The following is a 25,376-nucleotide window of genomic DNA, read 5'->3' on the forward strand; positions in this document are numbered from 1 at the left end:
AAACAGTACACCTCTCTGAACAGTGTCTGGGAGGCTGTGGTTGCTGCTGCACGCAATGTTGATGGTGAACAGATCAAAACACTGACAGAATCCATGGATGGCAGGCTTTTGAGTGTCCTTGCAAAGAAAGGTGGCTATATTGGTCGCTGATTTGTTTTTGTTTTGTTTTTGAATGTCAGAAATGTGTATTTGTGAATGTGGAGATGTTATATTGGTTTCACTGGTAAAAATAAATAATTGAAATGGGTATATATTTGTTTTTTGTTAAGTTGCCTAATAATTCTGCACAGTAATAGTCACCTGCACACACAGATATCCCCCTAAAATAGCTAAAACTAAAAACAAACTAAAAACCACTTCCACAAACATTCAGCTTTGATATTAATGAGTTTTTTGGGTTCATGGTTGTTGTTCAATAATAAAATTATTCCTCAAAAATACAACTTGCCTAATAATTCTGCACTCCCTGTATAAATCAGTGCGCTCACTGTTTTCACTGTATGTGAAGAAACACTGCAGACAGTCGGTCTCAACCAGTTTGTTTGCTTAAATAATTATTCATTGAGAGAAGCCCCTCAGCACACTGTTCATCTGCTGTGTGAGAAATCCATGCAAGTTTAACCCTGTTGTTTGTGTTGTTTCAGATATAGATGAGTGCCAGGATCAGAGAGTCTGTGTCAGAGGCCACTGCCAGAATACTGAAGGCTCCTTTTTCTGTGTGTGTGGGCCAGGCTTCAGACTATCGCCAGCTGGAGACCAGTGTGATGGTATGATATTTTGTTATCTTTACCCATATAATTGGAGCAGAAATGGCTGAAATCTTTGTCATCTATAAGCTGTAGATTTTTAAGATATTAAGCTATATTGCTTAATATGGTTTCTTCAGATTTTTTTCCGAGGTCCCCAAAGTCCTACTATGTTGTTGCAAAGTTTGTAGATATCAATCTGTGCATGCAGGTGGGTAACATAAAGTTTTTATTGATTTTTTGACCTTCTCCCAATTTTCACCAAAAATATATCAGCTCAAGCTGATATAATAACAAAATTTAAATATGATATTTTGAGGACCTCTAACAATCAGACAGACAAACAAATGGAAGCAGTTACATATTCCCTCCATTTCATGGGAGAATAAATAAGGTGAAACTATATGCATTCTGCATTAGTACTGTAGTTTTGGAATCTGATTTGATGTTTTATTTTGAGGCAGAAGTTGGTGTAGAGATCAGAGGATACAGTTTTCAGTAGCAAGCTTAGTTAGCCTTGAATCCTTAAACTGTATGGATGCAACATGGAGGCATAAATGTCTGCTAATTAGTGACCCACAACTGTCAATCAAGGGAGCCTTTATAGCATAACAATATCCGAATGGGCGACTTATTAATCATCAACTGCAGGGTTGTTATACATGGAGAATCTATCCATAGAGGTCAAAATTGTTATACCAAGTACTTACTTGATTTTTTGATTAAAACTTCACCCCCGTTACCCTTGACGACGCTTTGTGCAGTGATACCTTTTAGTGCATGTGCTTCTTCTAGACCATGTTGAAAAAGTATCTTTTAAGCTTTAATTTCATTTTAGGGAAACGATAGAAGTCACAGGTGTCCAGATTTGACAGAAAGAGCTGGTAGGTCATGGAAATTGTCGTGATAGAACATCCAGCCACCTTCTGGCAGCATTTCAGATCCTTTGTATAATTACTCTGTCTTCGATGTCTCATAACATGGCTGAAGAACACATCATCACAATGTCTCCAAAAGTTGGACGTAGCGTTTTGTGGGAGAAATGTTTCGTCACTCATTCAAGTGACTTCTTCAGTCTCAGCTGACTGCAGGTTTCCCCAAATATTATAAACAGTAAATTTGCATAATGACTGAACCCAGCCCACTGAAGGAACAATGGGCTGGGAGGTCACTTCCTTAATCTTAATATGCAAATTCTCATGACCATTGATCAACAACCACTAACCAAAACCCACTGACCAAAGACCACTGATCAATGGCCATGAGTACCATTCACAGAGTTGGTGAATGGCTGCAATCATAGCATTGTAAGATGGTGAAAGATGTACCCTTAAGCCCCCTCCTCGATTCAGAGATGGTCTTTCCCTTTTCACGTAAATGGCCTCCTTGACTCCGCGCTCAAACCAGCGTTCCTCCCTGTCCAGGATGTGTACATCCTCATCTTTGAAAGAGTGTCCACTGGCCTGACGAGGTAGCTCTTCTCTGTTGTGCCATCCGCTTCGCCAGAGGTTGTTTGGTTTCCCTGATGTATAAATCCTGACAATCCTCCTGGCACTTAACAGCGTACACTATGTTACTCTGTTTGTGTCGGGGGACCCGATCCTTGGGCTGGACCAATTTTTGGCGCAGCGTGTTTTGGGGTTTAAAAGCCACAGAGACACGGTGTTTAGAAAAAATGTGTCTCAACTGCTCCGATACTCCTGACACATATGGGATCACTACAGGGGTCGCTTGGGCAGCGGTTGTCCTTCTCTCTGACCTCCCAGCCCATTGTTCCTTCAGTGGGCTGGTTTCAGTCATCATGCAAATGTACTGTTTATAAGATTGAAACCTGCAGTCAGCTGAGACTGAAGAAGTCACTTGGATGAGTGACGAAACATTTCTCCCACAAAACGCTACGTCCAGATGAACAGATTCAACTTTTGGAGATTTACTTTCCTGGATGATTGAGAATGCATCAAGACATCATTACAATGATTTATTTACCTGAAAGTTTTGTTCTTGCCCTGGCCTGTGGGCAGCTTGTTCACCGTTCTGCTACCACTTGCTGCTGCAACATTCAAATAGACAATGGGCAGCACGGTGGTGCGGTGATTAGCACTGTTGCCTCACCGTGGTCTTTATGTGTGGAGTTTGCATGTTCTCTGCGTGCTTGCCTGGGTTGTCTCTGGCTTCCTCCCACAGTCCAAAGTCATGCAGTCAGTAGGGTTAGGTTTATTGGTAACTCTTAATTGCCCGTGAGTGTGAATGGTTGTCTGTCTCTATGTGTTAGCTCTGTGACAGACTGGCAACCTGTCCAGGGTGTAATCTGCCTATTGCCCTGTGGTAGCTGGGGTAGGCTCCACCCTCCCCCCCACGACCTTGACAGGGATAAGCTGTCCGGGTCGGGACGGATGTATAATAAGGATTTGATCAAATCTGTCAAAATAATCAGAACATATCACTTTAATCAAAAAACCTGTGTTGTGTTATTGATGTTTTAGATGTGAATGAGTGCACAGAGGAAGTCAGGCCATGTAAGGAAGTGGGAGAGTGCGTCAACAATCTGGGCTCCTACACCTGTACCTGCCCACAGGGGTACCGGCAGATCAATGGCACCATCTGCAGTGGTAAGCTGCTTCTTTAAACAAAGGATGTAGACTCGTTGTATGGAATGACACAAACTCTGTTCACGCTGTGTGTTCGCAGATGTCGATGAGTGTGCCGACGACACAGAGCTGTGTTCCCCTCATGGCAAATGTCTCAACACAGAAGGATCGTATCTGTGTGTGTGCGACAGTGGATTCACTGCTAGCCTCCACATGCCATCCTGTGATGGTAAGATGCAATGGCACTGACAAGGCACACATATACGATGTAAACATGCTGTTTCCAAGCAACCAGATGTTTAATGAATGTGATTATTGTTGCATAAAGCGCTCTAAATGCCCAGGTAGAACCAGTCCATTCACCATGACTAATATCTTCCATATAAATGTTTAAGTGTAGTTTTCCTATGTAAATTCTCCATACTTCCCCAAATTACCAGAATTAAATGTTTTAGGTGTTGGGCTGCTGATGGCATGTGATGAATGAATAATGGTAAAAATGGTAAATGGCCTGTATTTATATAGCGCTTTACTAGTCCCTAAGGACCCCAAAGCGCTTTACATATCCAGTCATCCACCCATTCACACACACATTGGTGATGGCAAGCTACATTGTAGCCACAGCCACCCTGGGGCGCACTGACAGAGGCGAGGCTGCCGGACACTGGCGCCACCGGGCCCTCTGACCACCACCAGTAGGCAGTGGGTGAAGTGTCTTGCCCAAGGACACAACGACCAAGGCTGTCCAAGCCGGGGCTCGAACCGGCAACCTTCCGATTACAAGGCGAACTCCCAACTCTTGAGCCACAATCGCCCCCGAATACTTTTATTATAAAAAAAAATGTAAAGATAAATTCCCCTTATTTAGTGTTTTGGTGATGGCGGTGGACAGCACTCCCAAAGGTGTTTTTAGTCCTACATCCAGTGACTGTAGAGGCCATAGAATAATATTTACATCTTACATTTCATGTGAGCACTCATGCCCTCTGGTTGGGGGCCATGTTTTCCTGGAAGAAGCCACTCCCATCGGGACAGAAATGGTACATGGACCCACACCATGCCAGCATAACACACAAATTCTAGTCACTGTAGGAATCAGAGTTTCATGATTTCAAAATCTACCCATCAAGATCATCTCCGTGTGCACCTCCACACTGCTGCGCTTCATTTGGATCACTGTGTGCATGATCTGCTCGCAAGTAGCGCAATGACACAAACTGCAGATACATTTGACACAATTTGTATCTGCATTTGAACTCTTTGTTGACAGTCAGCTTGCAGGGGATAAATTTGGAGGTAAAAAGCAACGAGGACACTTCCAATTGTGCTCCTGACCTTACCTTTGTGCTTGGATACTGTGTTTTAATTTGACCCAGCAGATGGTTTTTGCTTTATGTCCAACTTTGAGGTCTATGGTGAAATTGCAAATGTGCTCAGAATAGGACTTCTGTGAAGTATTCTAAAAGTAGCAACAGATCTAGGAGCGGTCTAGAAGTATGTAAGGAAGTGCCATTAAAGGCCAAATTTAAAATCAAACATGGTTTTGCTTTCATTTCTTTTTTCATATTGTGTGTGTGTCTGTGAACCAGCTTCATGAGATCATCAAATGCAGGCTTTCCAACAGTTTCCAAACAGAACACATGTCCTACAGTTCCCACATATGCTGAGCATATGTGGATGGCTTTTCCTTCATTCTACAGTCCAACTCAACCAAAATCTATCTAATGGACCCTAGGTCATGTATGAGGTGGCAGTCTTATCTTTCTTTTATGTGCTTCAGTGAGCTAGTTTCAGCGTTCAATAGTTTTTAACCGTGAAGAAACGTTCTGGAACTTTTCTGGACCGACTTGACTTGATGCACTGTTGTTAGCTTCTACCCTGCTATACTCCAATAAGTAATACTGCCTGAGCTTATTTTTTTATCTTGTCTGCCCTCTAACTTCTGTTCTGTAAACATTTGAATAATTTTGCATTTACATTTTTTTAAATAATTTAGAAGTCTGTCTATTTTAGTATTTTCCTCTGGTACAGATGAATCTTGTTGCATAGTTCAACTCTACTGTTAGCGAGAGGGTCTCCCTGACACGATAAATGAAAGATGACATGCTGTTGTTGTATGTTGTGGATTGTGTATTCCCTGCTTTAACTGAGAGGTGGGTACTTGTGAACTTGAGAAAAGGTTAAATAAATATTTTCCTTTGTTCACCTACATTTGTAATATGCGTTTCTTGCTCAGTTACAGTAGATCAGCCAATTCCAAAGCTGTCATTACTTTCAGATGACTGTTTATTAAAGTGGGCTTCTCAGTCTTTGCTTCAGTATCAACACTGAACTACATACAATGTTCAAAGTGTTACTGCCATTGTTGTTAAGTATGCTCTCTTTATGTGTGTCCATAACTCCATGTCTCTGAGGAATTTTTTTCATGTTTTCATACTTTCTGCACCGGGGCAGGAGTCATGGCCTCTGTGGTCATGAGGTTTAAATGCCTTCTGCTGTCTTATAGAAAAACAGAGAGAAAAGAGAAACATGAGAGAAAAAGTGGACGGAAGACGGAAGCTGTTGAGCCTGCTGTCTAGACTAGGAGGGAAATGTGTTGCTTCTTGCCTCATGATTTATGCAGGGGGCTCAGACTCAAGTGTCTGGGTGTCTGCTTTTATGAAGCCAGTGTGTGTGTGTGTGTGTGTGTGTGTGTGTGTGTGTGTGTGTGTGTGTGTCAGAGTGCAAACATTGTAGAAATATTTGATTTTCATAAAACTACAATGGAGTTGTTCTGCAATGAGATGATTGCCTCTACAGTAAGATGTCAGAAAGCAAAGATAATATTTTATGGAGTGATGTAGAGTCAAGGCTGGAGAAAGTCACGAAAAAGAAATAAAAAATTGATGTTGTTTATTTGGTTTTCAGATATTGATGAGTGTGGACTCAATGAGACAATATGTGGCCCCCACAGCTTCTGTGAGAATGGACTGGGTTCTTACCAATGCCTCTGTGAGCAGGGCTACCAGGAGTCATGGGATGGCGAAGGCTGTGTGGGTAAGTGTGTGAGCTTTGGTGTATATCAATCAATCGATAAGGCTTTTAGAGCTGATACTGATTGCAAGTTGTATATTAATAACGTGCTATGATGGGAAGCTGCCATCCAAAACTGTGCAACTGATTTAGATATCTTAATATGTCATAATGACTATGTCAAATACAAAGGATCACGAAAATACAAAGGAGACACTGAACAGAAAAAAACCTTCAAGAACACAAATTTGACTGACAAATTTACTACAAGAGCACCTCAACAGATTTTTGAAAGAAGTGACCAAAATGTAATGGGGCCTTGATTTGCCCATGCGCCACATTTCTACCAAGATTTTGCATAAATGATTTTGCTTGTTTTTGCACTGAAAACTTGCCCTTATTGGCCTTAGTTGTGTTTCACAATGAGAAATACATGAGTGTTGATGGGTGCTGGTTGTTTCTCAGGACTAACTGGGCCCATGCAACTCCAAACTCGTTACTGTTAAAGGTGACTTCCACTATCATAACCCTGGCAGAAAGATTCACATACAGGTACATAAAAACCCCAATGCACAGCAAACATAAAATACAGTAGCAGAACTACCAAAGTACAGTATGTGCTTTATACACACTTAAACACACTTCTCGTCTGTCCTTTGGCACTACTGCTCGGTCCCACCCTTTCAGTCCGGCCAGCTGCCTCCTCTTTCCTGCCAAACCATCACTGTGCTGTGGCTAGCAAAGATGGACTCGCGCACACACACACACACACACACACACACACACACACACACACACACACACACACACACACACACACACACACACACACACACACACACTCCTTAAAAACCAACGGTGATGGTTTACCGCTAACCATTCAGAATGTGTGTCCCCTCTCTGGCTTCCTTCTCCTCTTGTCTTCTTATGTTAAATTCAGTTAGTTCAATTCATAGTTATTTATTCAGGGTCAAATGACAACAACAGTCACCTTCTTTAATTTTCATATACAACCTTCGATCACTTTTATTCTGGAAACTTTACAGAAGTACAGGGAGTGCAGAATTATTAGGCAAATGAGTATTTTGTCCACATCATCCTCTTCATGCATGTTGTTTTACTCCAACCTGTATAGGCTTGAAAGCCTACTACCAATTAAGCATATTAGGTGATGTGCATCTCTGTAATGAGAAGGGGTGTGGTCTAATGACATCAACACCCTATATCAGGTGTGCATAATTATTAGGCAGCGTCCTTTCCTTTGGCAAAATGGGTCAAAAGAAGGACTTGACAGGCTCAGAAAAGTCAAAAATAGTGAGATATCTTGCAGAGGGATGCAGCAGTCTCAAAATTGCAAAGCTTCTGAAGCGTGATCATCGAACAATCAAGCGTTTCATTCAAAATAGTCAACAGGGTCGCAAGAAGCGTGTGGAAAAACCAAGGCGCAAAATAACTGCCCATGAACTGAGAAAAGTCAAGCGTGCAGCTGCCAAGATGCCACTTGCCACCAGTTTGGCCATATTTCAGAGCTGCAACATCACTGGAGTGCCCAAAAGCACAAGGTGTGCAATACTCAGAGACATGGCCAAGGTAAGAAAGGCTGAAAGACGACCACCACTGAACAAGACACACAAGCTGAAACGTCAAGACTGGGCCAAGAAATATCTCAAGACTGGTTTTTCTAAGGTTTTATGGACTGATGAAATGAGAGTGAGTCTTGATGGGCCAGATGGATGGGCCCGTGGCTGGATTGGTAAAGGGCAGAGAGCTCCAGTCCGACTCAGACGCCAGCAAGGTGGAGGTGGAGTACTGGTTTGGGCTGGTATCATCAAAGATGAGCTTGTGGGGCCTTTTCGGGTTGAGGATGGAGTCAAGCTCAACTCCCAGTCCTACTGCCAGTTTCTGGAAGACACCTTCTTCAAGCAGTGGTACAGGAAGAAGTCTGCATCCTTCAAGAAAAACATGATTTTCATGCAGGACAATGCTCCATCACACGCGTCCATGTCCTCCACAGCGTGGCTGGCAAGAAAGGGTATAAAAGAAGAAAAACTAATGACATGGCCTCCTTGTTCACCTGATCTGAACCCCATTGAGAACCTGTGGTCCATCATCAAATGTGAGATTTACAAGGAGGGAAAACAGTACACCTCTCTGAACAGTGTCTGGGAGGCTGTGGTTGCTGCTGCACGCAATGTTGATGGTGAACAGATCAAAACACTGACAGGATCCATGGATGGCAGGCTTTTGAGTGTCCTTGCAAAGAAAGGTGGCTATATTGGTCGCTGATTTGTTTTTGTTTTGTTTTTGAATGTCAGAAATGTATATTTGTGAATGTGGAGATGTTATATTGGTTTCACTGGTAAAAATAAATCATTGAAATGGGTATATATTGTTGTTTGTTAAGTTGCCTAATAATTATGCACAGTAATAGTCACCTGCACACACAGATATCCCCCTAAAATAGCTCAAACTAAAAACAAACTAAAAACTACTTCCAAAAACATTCAGCTTTGATATTAATGAGTTTTTTGGGTTCATTGAGAACATGGTTGTTGTTCAATAATAAAATTATTCCTCAAAATACAACTTGCCTAATAATTCTGCACTCCCTGTAATATTACTAGTATGTCATCTTTCCTAAGAGCTTAATATCTCTGTAATCCATCCATCCATCCATTTTCATCCGCTTTATCCGAGGCCGGGTCGCGGGGGCAGCAGCCTAAGCAAAGAGGCCCAGACCTCCCTCTCCCCAGCCACCTCCTCCAGCTTATCCGGGGGAATACCAAGGCGTTCCCAGGCCAGCCGAGAGATATAATCTCTCCAGCGTGTCCTGGGTCTGCCCCGGGGCCTCCTCCCGGTGGGACATGCCTGGAACACTTCACCCAGGAGGTGCCCAGGGGGCATCCTTGTCAGATGCCCGAACCACCTCAGCTGGCTCCTTTCGATGTGGAGCAGCAGCTGCTCTACTCTGAGCCCCTCCCGGATGGCCGAACTTCTCACCCTATCTCTAAGGGAGAGGCCAGCCACCCTTCGGAGGAAGCTCATTTCTGCCGCTTGTATCCGCGATCTCGTTCTTTCGGTCACTACCCACAGCTCGTGGCCATAGGTGAGGGTAGGGACGTAGATCGACCGGTAAATTGAGAGCTTCGCTTTTACACTCAGCTCCCTCTTCACCACGATGGACCGGTGCAGTGTCCGCATTACTGCAGCTGCAGCCCCAATCCGTCTGTCGATCTCCGGCTCCCTTCTCCCATCACTCGCGAACAAGACCCCGAGATACTTGAACTCCTCCACTTGGGGCAGGAACTCATCCCCGACCCGGAGTGGGCACTCCACCCTTTTCCGGCTGAGAACCATGGCCTCAGATTTGGAGGTGCTGATCCTCATTCCCGCTGCTTCACACTCGGCTGCGAACCGCTCCAGTGCGAGCTGGAGGCCCTCACCCGATGAAGCCAACAGAACCACATCATCTGCAAAAATCAGAGATGAGATTCTGAGGCCACCAAAGCGAAAGCCCTCCGCCACTTGGCTGCGCCTAGAAATCCTGTCCATAAAAATTATGAACAGAACCGGAGACAAAGGGCAGCCCTGGCGGAGCCCATCACCCACCGGGAACGAGTCCGACTTATTGCCGGCAATGCGAACCAAGCTCTTGCAACGGTTGTATAGGGATCGAATGGCCCGTAGCAATGGGCCAGACACCCCATATTCCCGCAACACCTCCCACAGGACACCCCGAGGGACACGGTCGAATGCCTTCTCCAAGTCCACAAAACACATGTAGACTGGTTGGGCAAACTCCCATGCACCCTCAAGTATCCTGGAGAGGATAAAGAGCTGGTCCAGTGTTCCGCGACCAGGACGAAAACCGCATTGTTCCTCCTGTATCCGAGGTTCGACTAACGGACGAACTCTCCTTTCCAGCACCCTGGCATAGACTTTCCCAGGGAGGCTGAGGAGTGTGATCCCCCTGTAGTTGGAACACACCCTCCGGTCCCCTTTCTTGAAGATGGGGACCACCACCCCGGTCTGCCAGTCCACAGGTACTGCCCCTGATCTCCACGCAACATTGCAGAGGCGTGTCAACCAGGACAGCCCTACAACGTCCAGAGCCTTCAGGAACTCGGGGCGGACCTCATCAACACCAGGGGCTCTGCCACCAAGGAGTTGTTTAACTGCCTCAGTGACCTCGCCCCCGGAAATTGGCGGGTCATTCCCCTCATCCCCAGACTCTGCTTCCTCCTCGGAAGACGTGTCAGTGGGATTAAGGAGGTCCTCGAAGTATTCCTTCCACCGCCTGACTATTTTCTCAGTCGACATCAGCAGCGCTCCGCCAGCACTATACACAGTGCAGGTAGAGCACCGCTTTCCCCTCCTGAGACGTCTGACGGTTTGCCAGAATCTCTTCGAGGCAGCCCGAAAGTCTTTTTCCATGGCCTCTCCGAACTCCTCCCACACCCGAGTTTTTGCTTCAGCCACTGCCCGAGCCGCATTCCGCTTGGCCTGTCGATACCTGTCGTAATCTCTGTAATATTTCTGTTAAACCCTGAGCAACTCATCAAGCAACTTGAGTGAAGAGTGAATATTAAAAGAAAGTTTATGTGTTTATTTCTGACTTATGAATTTGGCAGTTAGTTTACATTTTTTCAAAAGGGGCTTCCCCTTAACCACGACTATACTGTACCTTCCAAGTGGAAGGAAGCTTTAAATAAAGGTTACTTTGTTTCCTTGGAGATCAGAATATGCAAGCACAAGAGCTTGATACTTGTCTTGAATGAATAGACTATTTGCTCCTCTGGTTGCTGTGTGTTAGGATGTAGTGTAGGCCATCTCCTAAGTGGGAGATTGGTGGATCCATCCCAGGCTGCATGCCGACGTTTCCTTGGACAAAATACTAAATCCCAAGATCCTCTGTGATGCTTTCATCGGGGTGTGAAAGCACTTGCCTGTAGAGAAAAAAGTGCTTGTGTGAATATGGGTGAAGTTGAATAAAGTGCTATAAGAGAACCAGTCAATTTACCATTAGACTGGACTTCAGCTACTGAAATCCTCAAAGTCGTCCCAAGAGCACCCATCAGGTGTATCAGCTATATGAAGCATAAAGAGGTCCATCTCTAACAGAAAAGTATGTTGGAATTGGTGGATCTACTGATACAGATTGCTGAGAAGGATAAGCAAATTTACCTCCTAGAAAAGAGAACAGAGGACTTGGAAAAACGACACTAGGATGAATGAAATCATTATTGCAGGGTTGGAAGTTAAACCCCACTTGTTGAAAATGGAGGGAACCCAGTGAGTCGAGGTGACAGGATTCCTTTAGTATATAAACAACATCAGGCTTTATCACCACAGAAAAAAAGTGTGACAAACCAGCAACAATAATGACATTTGTAACCCCCCAAAAAAGAAACTGTCCTCCTAAAACAAGAAAATAAATGAATTAGAAAGAAAATAAACTGTGTATTTGAATGACACAGTTTATTTTCAGCGAAATGCAGACACTGCCAGGAATTCAGTTTTTGAAGAATTACAGTTTTTTCTGATGGCTTAAGCTCATTTTTTGTAACTATTGACTATTTTTGCAAAACTCTACACAGAAATAAGAAAACCCTTCACCAAATCAGCAAAACATTGAAGTTTTCTTACAAAAGCTAATAACCCTTGCTTAACTCTCCAAACCTTCGTAAAAATGGTGTTTTCGTATCAAACAGTTAACACAAGCTATCACATTAATAAGCACATAATGCACCAACGACACACTGAAGGTATGAATAGAAAACACGTCTGGCCTTTGCTTTCTCTGTGCACAAAGTAGGCCATGTCAGTTTGAGGTCATACTTTTGTCATAGGTCCGTAAACACTGAGGGATCCAAACTTCAAGTACTGGTGTTTATTCACACACATCAAAATAAACACAAGTGTTTATTTCCAAGTCAAAACAAAATAGTAATTTCACTGAGGAAAGAAAAGAAATCAGTCTACATCGTGTCGTCTCTCTGGGTCCGGCCACAAAATTGTGTCTACATCACATGCAATGTCCTCTAGTCCAAGGCACCGGGGAAATTATCTTGTGGAATGGCGCATCCAGGCCTGACATGATGCCTGGTCAATATCCCCACATGCCTCCTCCATTGCCTGTAAAAGGGCTATGCGTTGATGGGGATGACGGTCACAGACCTTCCAGCGCCAGGCAGAGAAGAACTCTTCAATTGGATTCAAGAATGGAGAGTATGGGTGGAGGTTGAGTACAGTGAAGAGTGGGTGATCTGTAAACCGGTTGCGGACCAAAGCAGCCCTATGGAAACTAACATTGTCCCATATGATAACGTATCTGGTCTGCTCTGGTCTCTGAACATTAGTGAGCATGTCCTGTAAGGTGTCCAGGAATGTAATGTGTGTATTGTTATATGGGCCCATGGTTGCATGATGGTGAGCAACACTATTTTGACTTATAGCTGCACACATAGTTGTGTTACCACCACGTTGTCCTGGGACATGATTATGGCACGGTGTCCAATAATGTTCCTGCCACGTCTCCTTGTCTTAGTGAGGTGAAAACCAGCCTCATCCACAAAAAACTGCTCACAACCCATCTGCCTCTAGCTCCATCGCTCTCTAGACAAGACAAAACAAATTCAGCACAGCAGGCACATGCACAGCACTACAGTGTGCACTTCCAGATTCAGTACCAGTGATACTATAGCTTACCTGCACATATCGCAGCTGTTTTACACGTTCACTGTTTCTTTCAAAAGGTGCTCTGTAGATTTGTTTCATTCGGATTCTGTTGCGGGCAAGTACACGACCTCATACAGAAATGCTCACATTTTGTATGTTTTGGAAGGTGGAATCATCCTCAATTATGCGCTGCTGAATTTTGCGTAGCCTTATGGAATTATTTGCAATCACCGTATTGACTATATGAGTTTCTTGGTCTGCAGTGAACATGCTTCCTCTGCCCCCAGCATCTGCTCGTCTAGCAATTCTGTAAAGTAACAATTTCAGTATTTTTACATCTATGGTATTGTCGTGTTCCTCATTAGCATACGGCAGTGCTACAAATCCTAGTGCAAAGTGACTGTGCTCACCGATTCTCATTTCAAGATGTCCTTATGATGCTCGCTACAGTGTAGCGGCTCGAGTTAGGCTGAACCCGTTGGCCAGCTTCCCTCAGGGTCATTCCACGGTTGATTACATGGTCCACTATTGTAGCTCTGATGTCATCAGTAATTCTATTTCTTACTCTTCTTACCCTTCATCTTCCCCCTCCTCATCCTCCTCTTGCTCCTCCTTGTCCTCTTTCTCTAACTTCACCTCCTTGTCCTTGCCGTCCTCTTCGTCCTACTTCTTCACCTCCACGTCCTCTTCCTCGGCCTCCTCTAATTCTCACTCTTCTCACTCTTCCTGCTCACTCCATTGTACTCCACACGGACAGCTTACCTGTAGCTTATTTATAGTGCTTAGGCTGATTGCAAAGTGAACTAATTATCTGAAACAGTTTCCACATGTGGCAGTGTGCCAGACAGTTGGCAAAATAGTGTAAATAATAGTGTCTAAATGTGTCTATGCTCTATTTGTGAGTATAGATATTTTTTAAAATCCAAATAGATGTAAAATGACAGAAGATGAATCAGCCTGTATTTAAAAATCACTAAAGCTAGCAGGATCACAGCTCACTGTGCAACTTCAACAGATAACACACTAATGATATACACCAGGGGTGGGAAACTCCAGGCCTCAAGGGCCGGTGTCCTGCAGGTTTCAGATGTGTCCTTGATCCAACACAGCTGATTTAAATGGCTAAATGACCTCCTCAACATGTCTTGAAGTTCTCCAGAGGCCTGGTGATGAACTAATCATTTGATTCAGGTGTGGTGACCTAGGGTGAGATCTAAACCCTGCAGGACACCGATCCTTGAGGCCTGGAGTTCCCCACCCTGATATAGGAAGAATGGGTAGTATCATATAAGTCTCTTCCTCTTCCTACTCCTTTTCAAACATAAAATTTGAGTCACTTATATACAATCGATTAACATATTTCGTATTTAGGGTTTTTTTTCTGTTTTGTGTTTATCAGCTACTTAGCTTAACTATCAAAGCAAATGAACTTCATTCAAATATGAACAAATCTTCTATTAATACATTCTTTGACTTTTCCACAGATGTGGATGAGTGTGCGCTGCTGGGCAATGTCTGTGGAGAGGCGCAGTGCGTAAACAGGGATGGTAAATTCCAGTGCGAGTGTCCTAGTGGCCAAGAATACAACGGCATGATCGCCAAGTGCGAGCCGATTCCCACAGGTGACTTCAGATTGACAAATAAGTTGAAGATAGACCAATGCACAGCTGGTTTCATTACACTGCCATTGACACCGTCCCATGAAAATAACAGTGGGTTCCTTTCAACACATGAAAGAACGACGAGGCTCCATAACTACGTCCAGACATTACTCTACAAGTGTAGAATTTATTTTCATATAAACAACTGTGTTTTTTCTGGCATCTTATTGAATAATCTGATCAGTGAAGCTTTTGTCAAACCAAAGTAAGTAAAGCGATCCTTAAAATGTATTAATCCCCAAGACCTGCTCCAGTTGTGATATCATGGAGGCGATTAGTTGCATTTAACTTCATTGCTAGAAACATAAATGTTGCAGGAGCTGATATTGTTCTTCTTACAGTTATTTGTCTGCATTCAGCAGTCTGTATTGTGCTGTTTAAATGTTTAAATGTTTAAACACTGATAAAGAAGAACAACCTCCTCTCCTTAAATAGCTCCTGCACTGGTGACGGTACAGGCAGGAAATCTTTATACGTTATATATTTCTCCAACTTAGTACCAAATCTTGAAATGGAGAAATTGTACTGATTTGTAGTTGCTTTCTTATTTCTTAGATTGCCCAGTTTATATACAGTATATAAGCCAAAACAGTTTTCTCGCCTCCAGGTTTTCTGTCGCGTTGTGCAGTCCACTGCACATGCTCATGAGCTTTTTGGGAGGCTTTTTTCATTGCAACACTACAAGTACATATATAATAATAATGCTCATTTTATTTATATTGTAGCTTTAAGAATGAAGTTTGCAAAGTGCTTTGACAGAAAAGTAAAAGAATAGTAGGGCTGACTGAACTCCTTCATTTGTCTTTCAGCACCGTTGGTGGAGCGGAAGGAGTGCTACTACCGTCTGAATGACGAGAACCTGTGTGAGAGTGTACTGACCAGCCATGTTACACTGCAGGAGTGCTGCTGCACGCTGGGAGCTGGCTGGGGTGATAACTGTGAGGTGCATCCCTGTCCTGTCAATGGCACAGGTAAGCTCAAGGAGGATAATGAAATATACATAGTGTTCTCACCAGAGGCACCTACACAGTATTCTGAGAGGGTTTAAAAATCCCAGCATACCACATTTGAACAAAAAGGTTGCTTTTCATTATCCAAAGCAAGGTGACTAGGATGAAAAACACAACCTCCTCACCTTTTTTCACATTATGTCTCCCTATAGCTCCTCTCAGTATATTATCTCCTCGTGGTCCTGAGGTAAATGGAAAGCTTTATAGAGTGCTTTTTAGTCTTACTGACCAATTAAAGTGCTGTATACTACAACCCACTTTGAAAAAATTCAATTCAATTTTCAGTGCAAAAAAGTTGCACCGAAACTGTTTTCTTGACATGAAAACCACAACACATACTGGGTTTATATCTTACCCAGTGTGCATACAGGATTGTTGCAAACATGTGTCTGTCCTCTTACAGACCAGTTTAACCAGATGTGTCCATCTGGAAGAGGTTTTATTCCCAATGGAGACTTCCTGTATGGAGTACCCACTTCTGATGTCTACAGGGGTAAGAAAAGTCTACAGCCATTCATGTCATGCATATAAACCTAACACAGATTATTTTTACTCAGTCATAGGAAACGTTTTATAGTATGCTGAGCAAAGATTTTTAAATCAACTGAATGGATTTTTTTGTCTTGTTCACACAGCTTTGAAACAGTGTGTAGTTATGCTGCAGAAAGATGCATTTCTCTTAGCAGAGGCCAAATCAGGCTTTAGTTTAGCTGTAAAACATGTTAATATAGTATTTTATGGCACTCACTGTACAGATAGTACTGTGTAGTGGCTAAGGCCTGTATTAAGGAGACTGTATTAATACTGTGTGTGTTTTCAGATGGAGATGAATGTTCACTGTTTGGTCAGGAGGTGTGTAAAGGAGGCTTCTGCATGAATACTGAGGGTAGCTACGAGTGTTACTGCAAGACCGGACAGGACTACGACCCCATCAAACTGGAGTGCAGAGGTGAGGAAAAACAGACAGATGTGCACACAGAGAAAGGAGCCAAGTGTTATCGTTGCTCAGATAATACGGTATTTACTGACACAACTAACAGTATCAGTTTACAGAGAGTAAATCACAGGCAGTGTGTGTCCATAGTCACATTTGATCCTGGGATGGTGTGATTACATGTCCCGTGTTTTATACTCTGCTTGATTTAGCTGAAGGGCTCACAAAGTCCTGACAGAGTGACGCAGTTTCATGCACCCTGACTTACTAAATACACCTTCTCCACCAACACGGTTGAGAAGCACTGAAGGGTTAGGGTTGTAGAAATGTTTCATTGTATGATGAAAGGTCAAAAGAACCTGGAATCAATTTGCAGCATTTAGCATTTGTTCCACGTCGTGGCATAACATCCTCTAAGTTGTGGTGTTTTTCTCTGCCTGTCTTTACTGTAGACGTCGATGAGTGTCTGGATGAGTCGCTGTGTGTTGATGGGAAGTGTTTGAACACAGATGGCTCATACATGTGTTTGTGTATAAGCCCCACGATTCCCCATTGGGAACCGCCGCATCTTCCATCCTGAGGTGGCTGGAAAGTTTTCTGTTCGCCATTTCAAGACCACATAATTACATAAAAAAAAAAAAAGTCACGTTTTTTCAAATCTAAATGTCGCCATTCTTCTTCACGTGGTCATCTATGAAACCTAACCGCCAGTGCCAAAACTAACTTTTAGCTACTGATGTAAAATCATTTCAGTTTATCGCACAATTAAATGTAATTGTTCACTTCTTTAAAGCATTTTTTGAATGACAGTGTCATGAAATAGAAAGCACACCGTTTTGGGAATGCATCGTCTCATCTTTTGATTCAGGAGCCAGCTTTTGATTTTTTTTTCAAGTCCTATTGTGACCTCTGCTGGCACTGACATAAAACTGCAGATTACTCCCTGTATTCAAGAATGAAAAATCATGACTCAGAATCCTGTTTGTCTTCCCATATTTTTTTTCTCAAAACAATATATTAATTTTTAATATGACATTATTTAAACTGTAAAATGTTTTTCTATCTAACGGTGTTAATGTTATGTTATGTATTTACTTTGAACTTTTTCCTAGGATGCACTCTTACCGGTAATATACTGTATGTTATTAACTCAAGTTGCTTAATGTTGGGAAAACAAACAACTACATGAGGGATCGTTGTCCAGCTTCATATCCATGTGGTAGACATATGACTGACTTGTCTCTCTGAGTGAGAACAACATATTTTCCTACTGCCACATTTCGGCTTAACCTCCTGTAGCCACGGCACATATTTCACAATAGAAAAATCACACGGCACACCACCAAAAAAAATATCACAAAAAGCACATTGATTATTTTTCTCCACACATCAGGTATAGTGGAATTGGCTTGGTTTGTCCCCAGTATACCTTTTTTGCTTCTTCTAACCACTACTCATGTTCGGGCCTTCATCTGGGTGGGAATTTCTCCCGGACCCGGGTCAGACTGACCACTTTTTCTTTCAAAAATGTATCTATTGTTATTACACTGTGCTGTCTAATTCATAGCATGACTATTATGTAATTTCTTCTTCATCTTCTTCTGTGTTATTGGCTGTTGGCGACCCATTTATTTAGAGCAGGAAGTTGTACTGCCCTCTAGTGGAAGAGAATGTAATTGTTCTGCCCATTACTCACGCTGATTGCTTAGAGTACCAATCAGGTGGAACCAGATAAGCTTCCACGGCACACCTGATCATTTCTCACGACACGCCTGCGGCACAGCACTTGGGAAACACTGCTCTACATCATTCTACACAATATATTCCTTAATGTTCACGTGGACTTACAACTAGAAGTAAAAACAAAACAGCTGTTTATCTTTTTTAAATGAGCTCTATAACTGTAAATAATACTGTATATAAAAAACAGAATTCAATATGAATATTCCCTGGGTTAATGTCTTAAAGTGTCTGTAAAGGAGCTTTGCAAACACTTTCTGGGTGTCGACATGCAGTTATGTGTACTGATAGACTTTACATGAAGTCTGTAGATATTACCTGAAGATTGATAAAGCAAAGTGTGTGATGTTTTGCGTATACCTACTCCTCATCAGATCCATTTAATCTCTTGATTTTTATTTTTATACATTTTTTCAGCACATCTTCTCCCCCACTTTGTGCGTGGCGTGTGTTTTCCATTTTAAATTCCATGTGCTGCAAGACATTTATCCTTATGTTAGAAAGTACACCAAGCTTATCAAAGTTTATAGGTGACAATGTGTGTGTTTGCAGACCAACGTGAAACGGAGGAGATAGACTATGGGGACATCTGCTGGCAAGAGGTCAGAAATATGATGTGCATCAATCCACTTGGTCCTAACCAGAAGACCACGTACACCGAGTGCTGCTGTCTGCACGGATATGCCTGGGGCATGCAATGTGCCCTGTGTCCTTCCAGAGACACAGGTACACCCACCCACACACACGTTGCATTTATAAATCAGATGATATGTCAGTGATGTCAGTTTTGTGGGACTGTTGGAGCTTTATGAGAACTGACACAAACAACTGTTCCATTGAATTAAAAAATGACAAGTGAGATGAATATTTTAAACATTCATTTTATCTTTGTGGTTTTTGTGAATTACTAGGTTACACTACATCTCTGACAATGTTTCAGTGTAGGGGCGTTTAATTAAATTACCGTTTATTTCTGTGGAAATTCAGAACTGATAAAACAAAGCGATTTAAACAAAATGCCTTCGGGTATTAAATAATTCATGTGTTTGAAATGTGAACGTGTTGGAAAAAACTGTTCCACAAGGCCTGCTTATCTCACTGTTAGCATCACTTACATGCAGTTATGAATCCTTCATCATCATGTCAGCTGATAACGCCCAGGTAAAACAGTACCTGCCATAAGATTTACCTGATTCATATGTACACATAATGTATGTAATGGAAACTGCAGGTGCAGATTCCTGACCTACATAGAAGTATAAGCTTTAAGTCTACATATATTCCAACTACATTAGTGGATCTACAGAAGTTGGAAACTCAAAATAAAAGTGCTGTTTCTCTCATACAAGAGGTGGTAGATTTAGCTCCAAGAAACCAGATTATTTCCAGACCTTGTGTTGAGGAATTCTGATGTTGTAACTCAAGAATTGGTTCTGTCAAATGTACCGAGTGTTTAGAAAGAACTGCATTGTTTGTTGCTTACTTTCCCCATCATATTAGACTTTGCCCTATTTATTGTTTTTTGTAGAGTTCCAGGTAAAGGAGGAGCTGTAATATGGGAGTAAAGCTTACATTTAAGACTTAAAGGGAAATACAAAGTTTTTAAGAACAGGGATTTGTTTCCAGGCAAAAAAAAGGTCTTAAATAGTGTCTGTAGGGATCATTGCGTCATTGAACAGCTCCAGGTCCTGGCATTTCTTACTCAGTGATTTGTCGTTTTTCTCACTCTCTCTCTCTCGTCTCAGAGGACTACGCCTCCATGTGTAACCTTCCTCTGAGTGGTGGGCGGCGGCCGTACGGTCGTGACGCTCTTGTTGCAGGTCCAGTTCATGAATATGCTGTGACACCAGACTATTCTCTATCACTTGAAGCACGTCCCCACTATGATATTGAAGAGTGTGAGTATTTCTGCAGTTTTGATGTTAACAGAAGTACAGAATAGTGCTACAAGAAAGGATTGTTTTATCAATATTCACTTTCATGACATCTTCACAAATAAGTTCTTCCATTTGCAATTGAAAAGCCCAGAAGTTCACTTTTATCATACTTCAAAAAAATGTAATTGTGAGCCCAGCTGCTTTCATCCATATAGTGTATGACCTGTGCCATAGAGGGCAGCTGCTTTCATCCATATAGTGTATGACCTGTGCCATAGAGGGCAGCTGCTTTCATCCAGGAATGGTGTCTTCTCTGATATTAAGTGAAACACTGTGTTTTACGTGGCTCAGACCCATACAGAGCTTTTGAGGGTTTGCGAGCAGAGGAGTGCGGAATACTGAACGGCTGCGAGAACGGTCGGTGTGTCCGGGTTCAGGAGGGTTACACGTGTGACTGCTTTGATGGATATACGCTGGACCTGTCCCGCATGACCTGCATTGGTAGGAGAGCAAACACGCATACAGCCTAAACTGTAACACAAAGAAAACATTTTGATCCAACCTTCTTTTTCTGTCACATCTGTCCACAGATGTTAACGAGTGTTTAGAACTAAACAACCGGATGTCACTGTGTAAAAACGCCAGGTGCATCAATAATGTGGGCTCCTACCAGTGTGTGTGTCTTCCAGGCTTTAAGGCCTCTGACAAACCCAACTACTGCGTGGAGGCGGAAAAACACCAGACATCCACACACACACAGTGAGCGTGGACTGACCAGGAGGCGACAAGAGACACCAAAACCACATGCATAATCTTGTATTACTATACTTGTGAGGACGTCCTCACACCACTTTCACTCATTCTCAAAATGTCAACAGCAATCTTAATTTGAACTGCTGGCCTTGGTTGTAGCATACAGCAACAATCCCAAAGTAACAAAAGTTAGAATAAGTTAGTGTTGGTTAGTGTACCTTTATTTCTTTTATACATTTCTGGAGGCATAATTCTTTTAAGGGCACTATAATTAGAAATGCAGTAATTTTTTTTGTGGCAGCGTGTGGAACCTGTCACTCTTCCTCGTGGAAAGTGAAAAGCCAGAGGCAGCAAAATCAATAGCACCAAGCAGACATCACTCAAAACAAATAAGACACTGGTCAAGCCAGAGACGGCATGGAAAGAGCAGCTGGCCTGGAAGTGGGTTGCAAAGCAGCTTACAGATGCATAGCAACTGTGAGTGGGGTAAAAAGCAGAAATGGCAAAGCCCGAGTGATTAGCAAACTGGATGAGTAGATGGGTGTCAGCTAAGCCATCAGCTGAGCTGCCAAAATGATGGTCATATGCTTTGTACCAGCATCTTTTTTCACTCCTGCTTTACAGCCTTATGGTTCACTTCCTCTCACATTTCATTTTGTTGGGCTTTCTTCATTTAGTGCTGTTTGTTTTTGTGTGTTTTTGTTAAATAAAGCCCTCCTATACATTGTATGTAAGTGGTATAAATGCAGGGCCTATTATTATCCATTGTTTTTAATGAATATTTACCAACACCAGCACAAATATTGAATTTGAGTTTTGGTTTTGAACAGATGTATCTTTTAAAGAAAGCCTACGGGGAAATGTTTTTTACACATCATCTAAAGCATCATTGTGGGTGGGTTTTTTTTGTAGCTAGTTTCCAGATGTATAAAACGATAGATATGGACAAACACAAACTGCTATTTACAAAAAACGTTATGTGCTGTAAAAACACCTAAACAACCATTACACACAGATCATTTTTACTGGAGAAAGAAAGTCTGATAGTGGCAAATTGTGCTTCTTTTCTGCTGCTCTGTATTAAATAACTGAAAACTTGATGTGCAAAAACTCATTGTTGCACGGAAACAGAGTTGTACAAAATCTCTTTTGCTGTTCCAACTGGTCCAAACTTCCAGTGGTTTTCCAAAAACATAAATGTAACAGTTGTGTAACAGTGCCAGTTTGCTAACTGGATTAGCACTGTTGAAAATGTCATTGTGTTTGACTAATCAGCAACACTGAGTTTGGAAAAGCTCCAGAAGATCTAAACATTCAGTGTGACTGGCACATGTGCCAGGGGTTGGACTGTCTTTCACACGCATTCATTTACAGCGCACCAGTACCAGTAGATTTACTAATAAAGAGGTAAAGTAAATGGAATTTGAGGAAGGTTACAGGCAATTAATTGCATTGCTGTTTAACATGTGTCTGTGATTTGTTGATGTGGTAGTTGCCAGTTCATCTGGGATACAAGTGAGTTATCAGAGTAAGTGTTTAGTGCCCTGAGATGTAGCAAAGCTTCGACCTGTAGCTCTTCAGCCCAAATGTTCAGAGACGGTCCTCGGATGTTTCTGGTAAAGGTGTTATTGGGGGTTTTTTCTAAACAGTGAACACAGAAGCCTTTACATGTTTCACTTTCAAATGTTTTGCCTCTTTTTTCCCATATCATGTGTTACATAACATGCTAAAATGTCTGTCCACATAAAGCTATAAATACAACTCAGAGCTGAAGTGTATAAGAGCAAGTCAAAACTGATATGTTGATCAGGTATCACAGGATGGATTTTGTGATTGTTGCAGGAATTGTCTGAGAGTCAGATCCCTTCCTTTGACTTGAATAAATTGCTGCAGCCTCGTATAATATGCAGATTAAAAAAAACTGTTTGCACATTAAGACATGTGGCACACTAACTTCATTAATGTACTGATCCGCCTCCAAAACTCGACGCAGTTTCCATCAGCTTCTCGCAGAAGAACATCGAGATCCTCTTTTAGCTGCCTTTCATTTGGACTGAATGGCCATTCTCTTTCCAGGGAGCGATAAATTTGTGACACCTGCACTTCTTTTGTTATCAGTTCACTAAAAATTGACTACCAATTTAGTGCTTAGTAAATCTGGCCTCTGGTGTGGAGATGCTAATACTCCAAACTGTGTGGTCAACCCAAAGAAGACTTCACTGAAATCAGCAGGAACATGATGCACAGAAAATTCATTCCTGTACCAAATTTTACAACAAATGATCTCGTAGCTTTGGTATTTCCCAAAGCTGGACCAAAGTTGGTTACCTGAGCGAACAGTGTGGCTCCTTTCCTCGGCTCCTGCTGCTAGCATGTCTAATACATGCATCAAGTAACCCTCGGATTTTTTTAACCGCCATATTTATTGTGCTGTGTCACTGATCTGTCACTGCTTTGTGTTTGATTGATTTTTTTGAAAAAGCCATCCGTTATTTCTCTATCCAGCTCAACATCTGATGCCAACAATTGATAAAGCCCATACTTGCAACCTTAAACAAAATGCACGTCAGCCAGTGTGTCTTCTGCCAAAACGCTTTCTGATTTCAGAGAGGATGCTTGGTCCTTAAAAGTATAGAAATACAAGTACTCACACACTCGTCATTAATCAAAGCCCATATATTCTGCACTGTATATGACACACACTAAATGAAACAAACAGTAATTTACTTGAGATGAAGATTCAGCCTAATGTACAACATGGTGCCTACGTGGAGGGGAGAAACTACATAACTGTATAAAATCTATGTCTTGTCTGGTGCTTAATTCTGTGTTTAAGTGGGGTTTTGTGTATATCATAGCAGACCATTTTGCTCATTTATCGTACTGACAAACCCTATGGACTCGTGCTGGGGGATCAAGTTGTATTTTGTACCCAATCAAACTGATTGTGGATATTTAATTCTGTGAAGAAGCCAGCTGTCCAATCCTTTGCTTCCTCCATTGCCATGCCTTTATCTGTTGAAAAAAAACGAGCTTGTCTCTACACCACAGCATCACCAGATATGTAATATGCACTTGTTGTTTTAAAGAAAGTAGCTAATGTCTTTGAAATAAGCTTTTGTAAGGGTGTTCAGATGCAGTTAGAGAACTACTGGTTGTCTGAAACATAGCCAAAGCCACCTTCCATGTCTCTTACAAATATGTTGTTTCTTACAAGCAGGTTGTTGTGTTACCTGGTAGTACTTCCCTCAGTGTCTTGAAGGGACTGAATTCACATGTGTTTTGTTTCCTACTTCTCTTAACTGTATTTCACTGCAAAGTCTTGCCAGGTTGCAAAGCTGCTATGAGGCAGTGATCGGAGAGAAGAACCTTGTGTACATTTAAACAAAAGACAGCTGATGTATTTGTAATATGTACATGAATAAATAGCTTTTTCTATGAATTCATAATACAATGTACATTAAACCCCTTGATAATAAACCACAAATTGTGATATTTAACACCAGCTGCTTGTCTGTTTTTACTAGTTGAAATTTTTTTAGATGATTTTATATCTATGTTCAGTTCAACATGTATTATTTATATACATACATACATACAAATAAATAATACATGTTGAACTTAACATAGAGCAGCTCTGTTGCTGCTCCAAGACTTTTTTGTCCTGTGCTGGGACCTGAAAGTGGAAACTGACTTGCACAGAAAGAGATTCCTGTGCATGTGTCTGTGATGGAGCCCTGGACCTCACTACTTAAAAATCGTTTAGCATTAAACCTTGCATCTAAATCTATTTCTTCCAGTGTATTGTTAAACACCATCTTGCTCAAGTTGTTCAACTTTTGAATGAGAAACATGTCGAATGCTGTTATGGACCGTGTAAGTTGGGCATAGCATCACTGATGAAACTCAGTAATGAAACTATAGGAACACTGCAACAGATGATTAGCGATTAGCCAACTAGTCACAGTACCATCCTTATACATCTTCGTAGGTACTGCTAAGCAAATGAAAAAGACTGATAAAGTCATACAGAAAACAATTACTTTAATTATTTATTGCTGCCAGTGGTGGTTCTGTAGTCTGCCTATAAGGGAGTTAAAGCCAGAATGAGACACTTTATAGAAAATAAAAACTGATGAATCAGCTACAAAAGAATCTGTTCACTTTGCTTATAGATAAAGTCTGCTCCTCCCCTCTGCAAATATCAGTGAGTAGTCTTGGTACAGATAGAGACAGAGTTGTCTTGCACACCACCCTTTGTTTTCAGTAAATTCTGAATCTATTTCTGGACTGAGTGTGTGAAAAAAAAAAAAGCCAGGATGGGAGGGGAATCTTTGGGTAGCAAGATAACCTGCAGCAGTTTGAGTTTTCTGCATA

General features: G+C 42.0%; 1 protein-coding gene across 7 annotated transcripts in view; it reads left to right on the forward strand.

Annotated features, from left to right (window-relative positions):
- ltbp1 (latent transforming growth factor beta binding protein 1) overlaps window positions 1-24,499 on the forward strand; it is a 135,958-nt gene extending 111,459 nt beyond the window's left edge. For all 7 annotated transcript variants that reach the window (XM_080287815.1, XM_080287813.1, XM_026190474.2 and 4 more), the window contains 12 exons: window positions 645-767; window positions 3,230-3,355; window positions 3,435-3,563; window positions 6,242-6,370; window positions 14,509-14,646; window positions 15,495-15,656; window positions 16,099-16,188; window positions 16,516-16,644; window positions 18,922-19,095; window positions 20,115-20,267; window positions 20,598-20,747; window positions 20,837-24,499. In XM_080287815.1, the coding sequence (XP_080143941.1) occupies window positions 645-767; window positions 3,230-3,355; window positions 3,435-3,563; window positions 6,242-6,370; window positions 14,509-14,646; window positions 15,495-15,656; window positions 16,099-16,188; window positions 16,516-16,644; window positions 18,922-19,095; window positions 20,115-20,267; window positions 20,598-20,747; window positions 20,837-21,009 (1,676 nt within the window). In that variant the 3' untranslated portion in view covers window positions 21,010-24,499. The remainder of the gene's footprint in view (window positions 1-644; window positions 768-3,229; window positions 3,356-3,434; window positions 3,564-6,241; window positions 6,371-14,508; window positions 14,647-15,494; window positions 15,657-16,098; window positions 16,189-16,515; window positions 16,645-18,921; window positions 19,096-20,114; window positions 20,268-20,597; window positions 20,748-20,836) is intronic.
- Window positions 24,500-25,376: the final 877 nt, after the last annotated feature.

The sequence above is a fragment of the Astatotilapia calliptera genome, chromosome 13 (assembly GCF_964374335.1).
Source record: "Astatotilapia calliptera chromosome 13, fAstCal68.1, whole genome shotgun sequence".
Classification (NCBI taxonomy): domain Eukaryota; kingdom Metazoa; phylum Chordata; class Actinopteri; order Cichliformes; family Cichlidae; genus Astatotilapia; species Astatotilapia calliptera.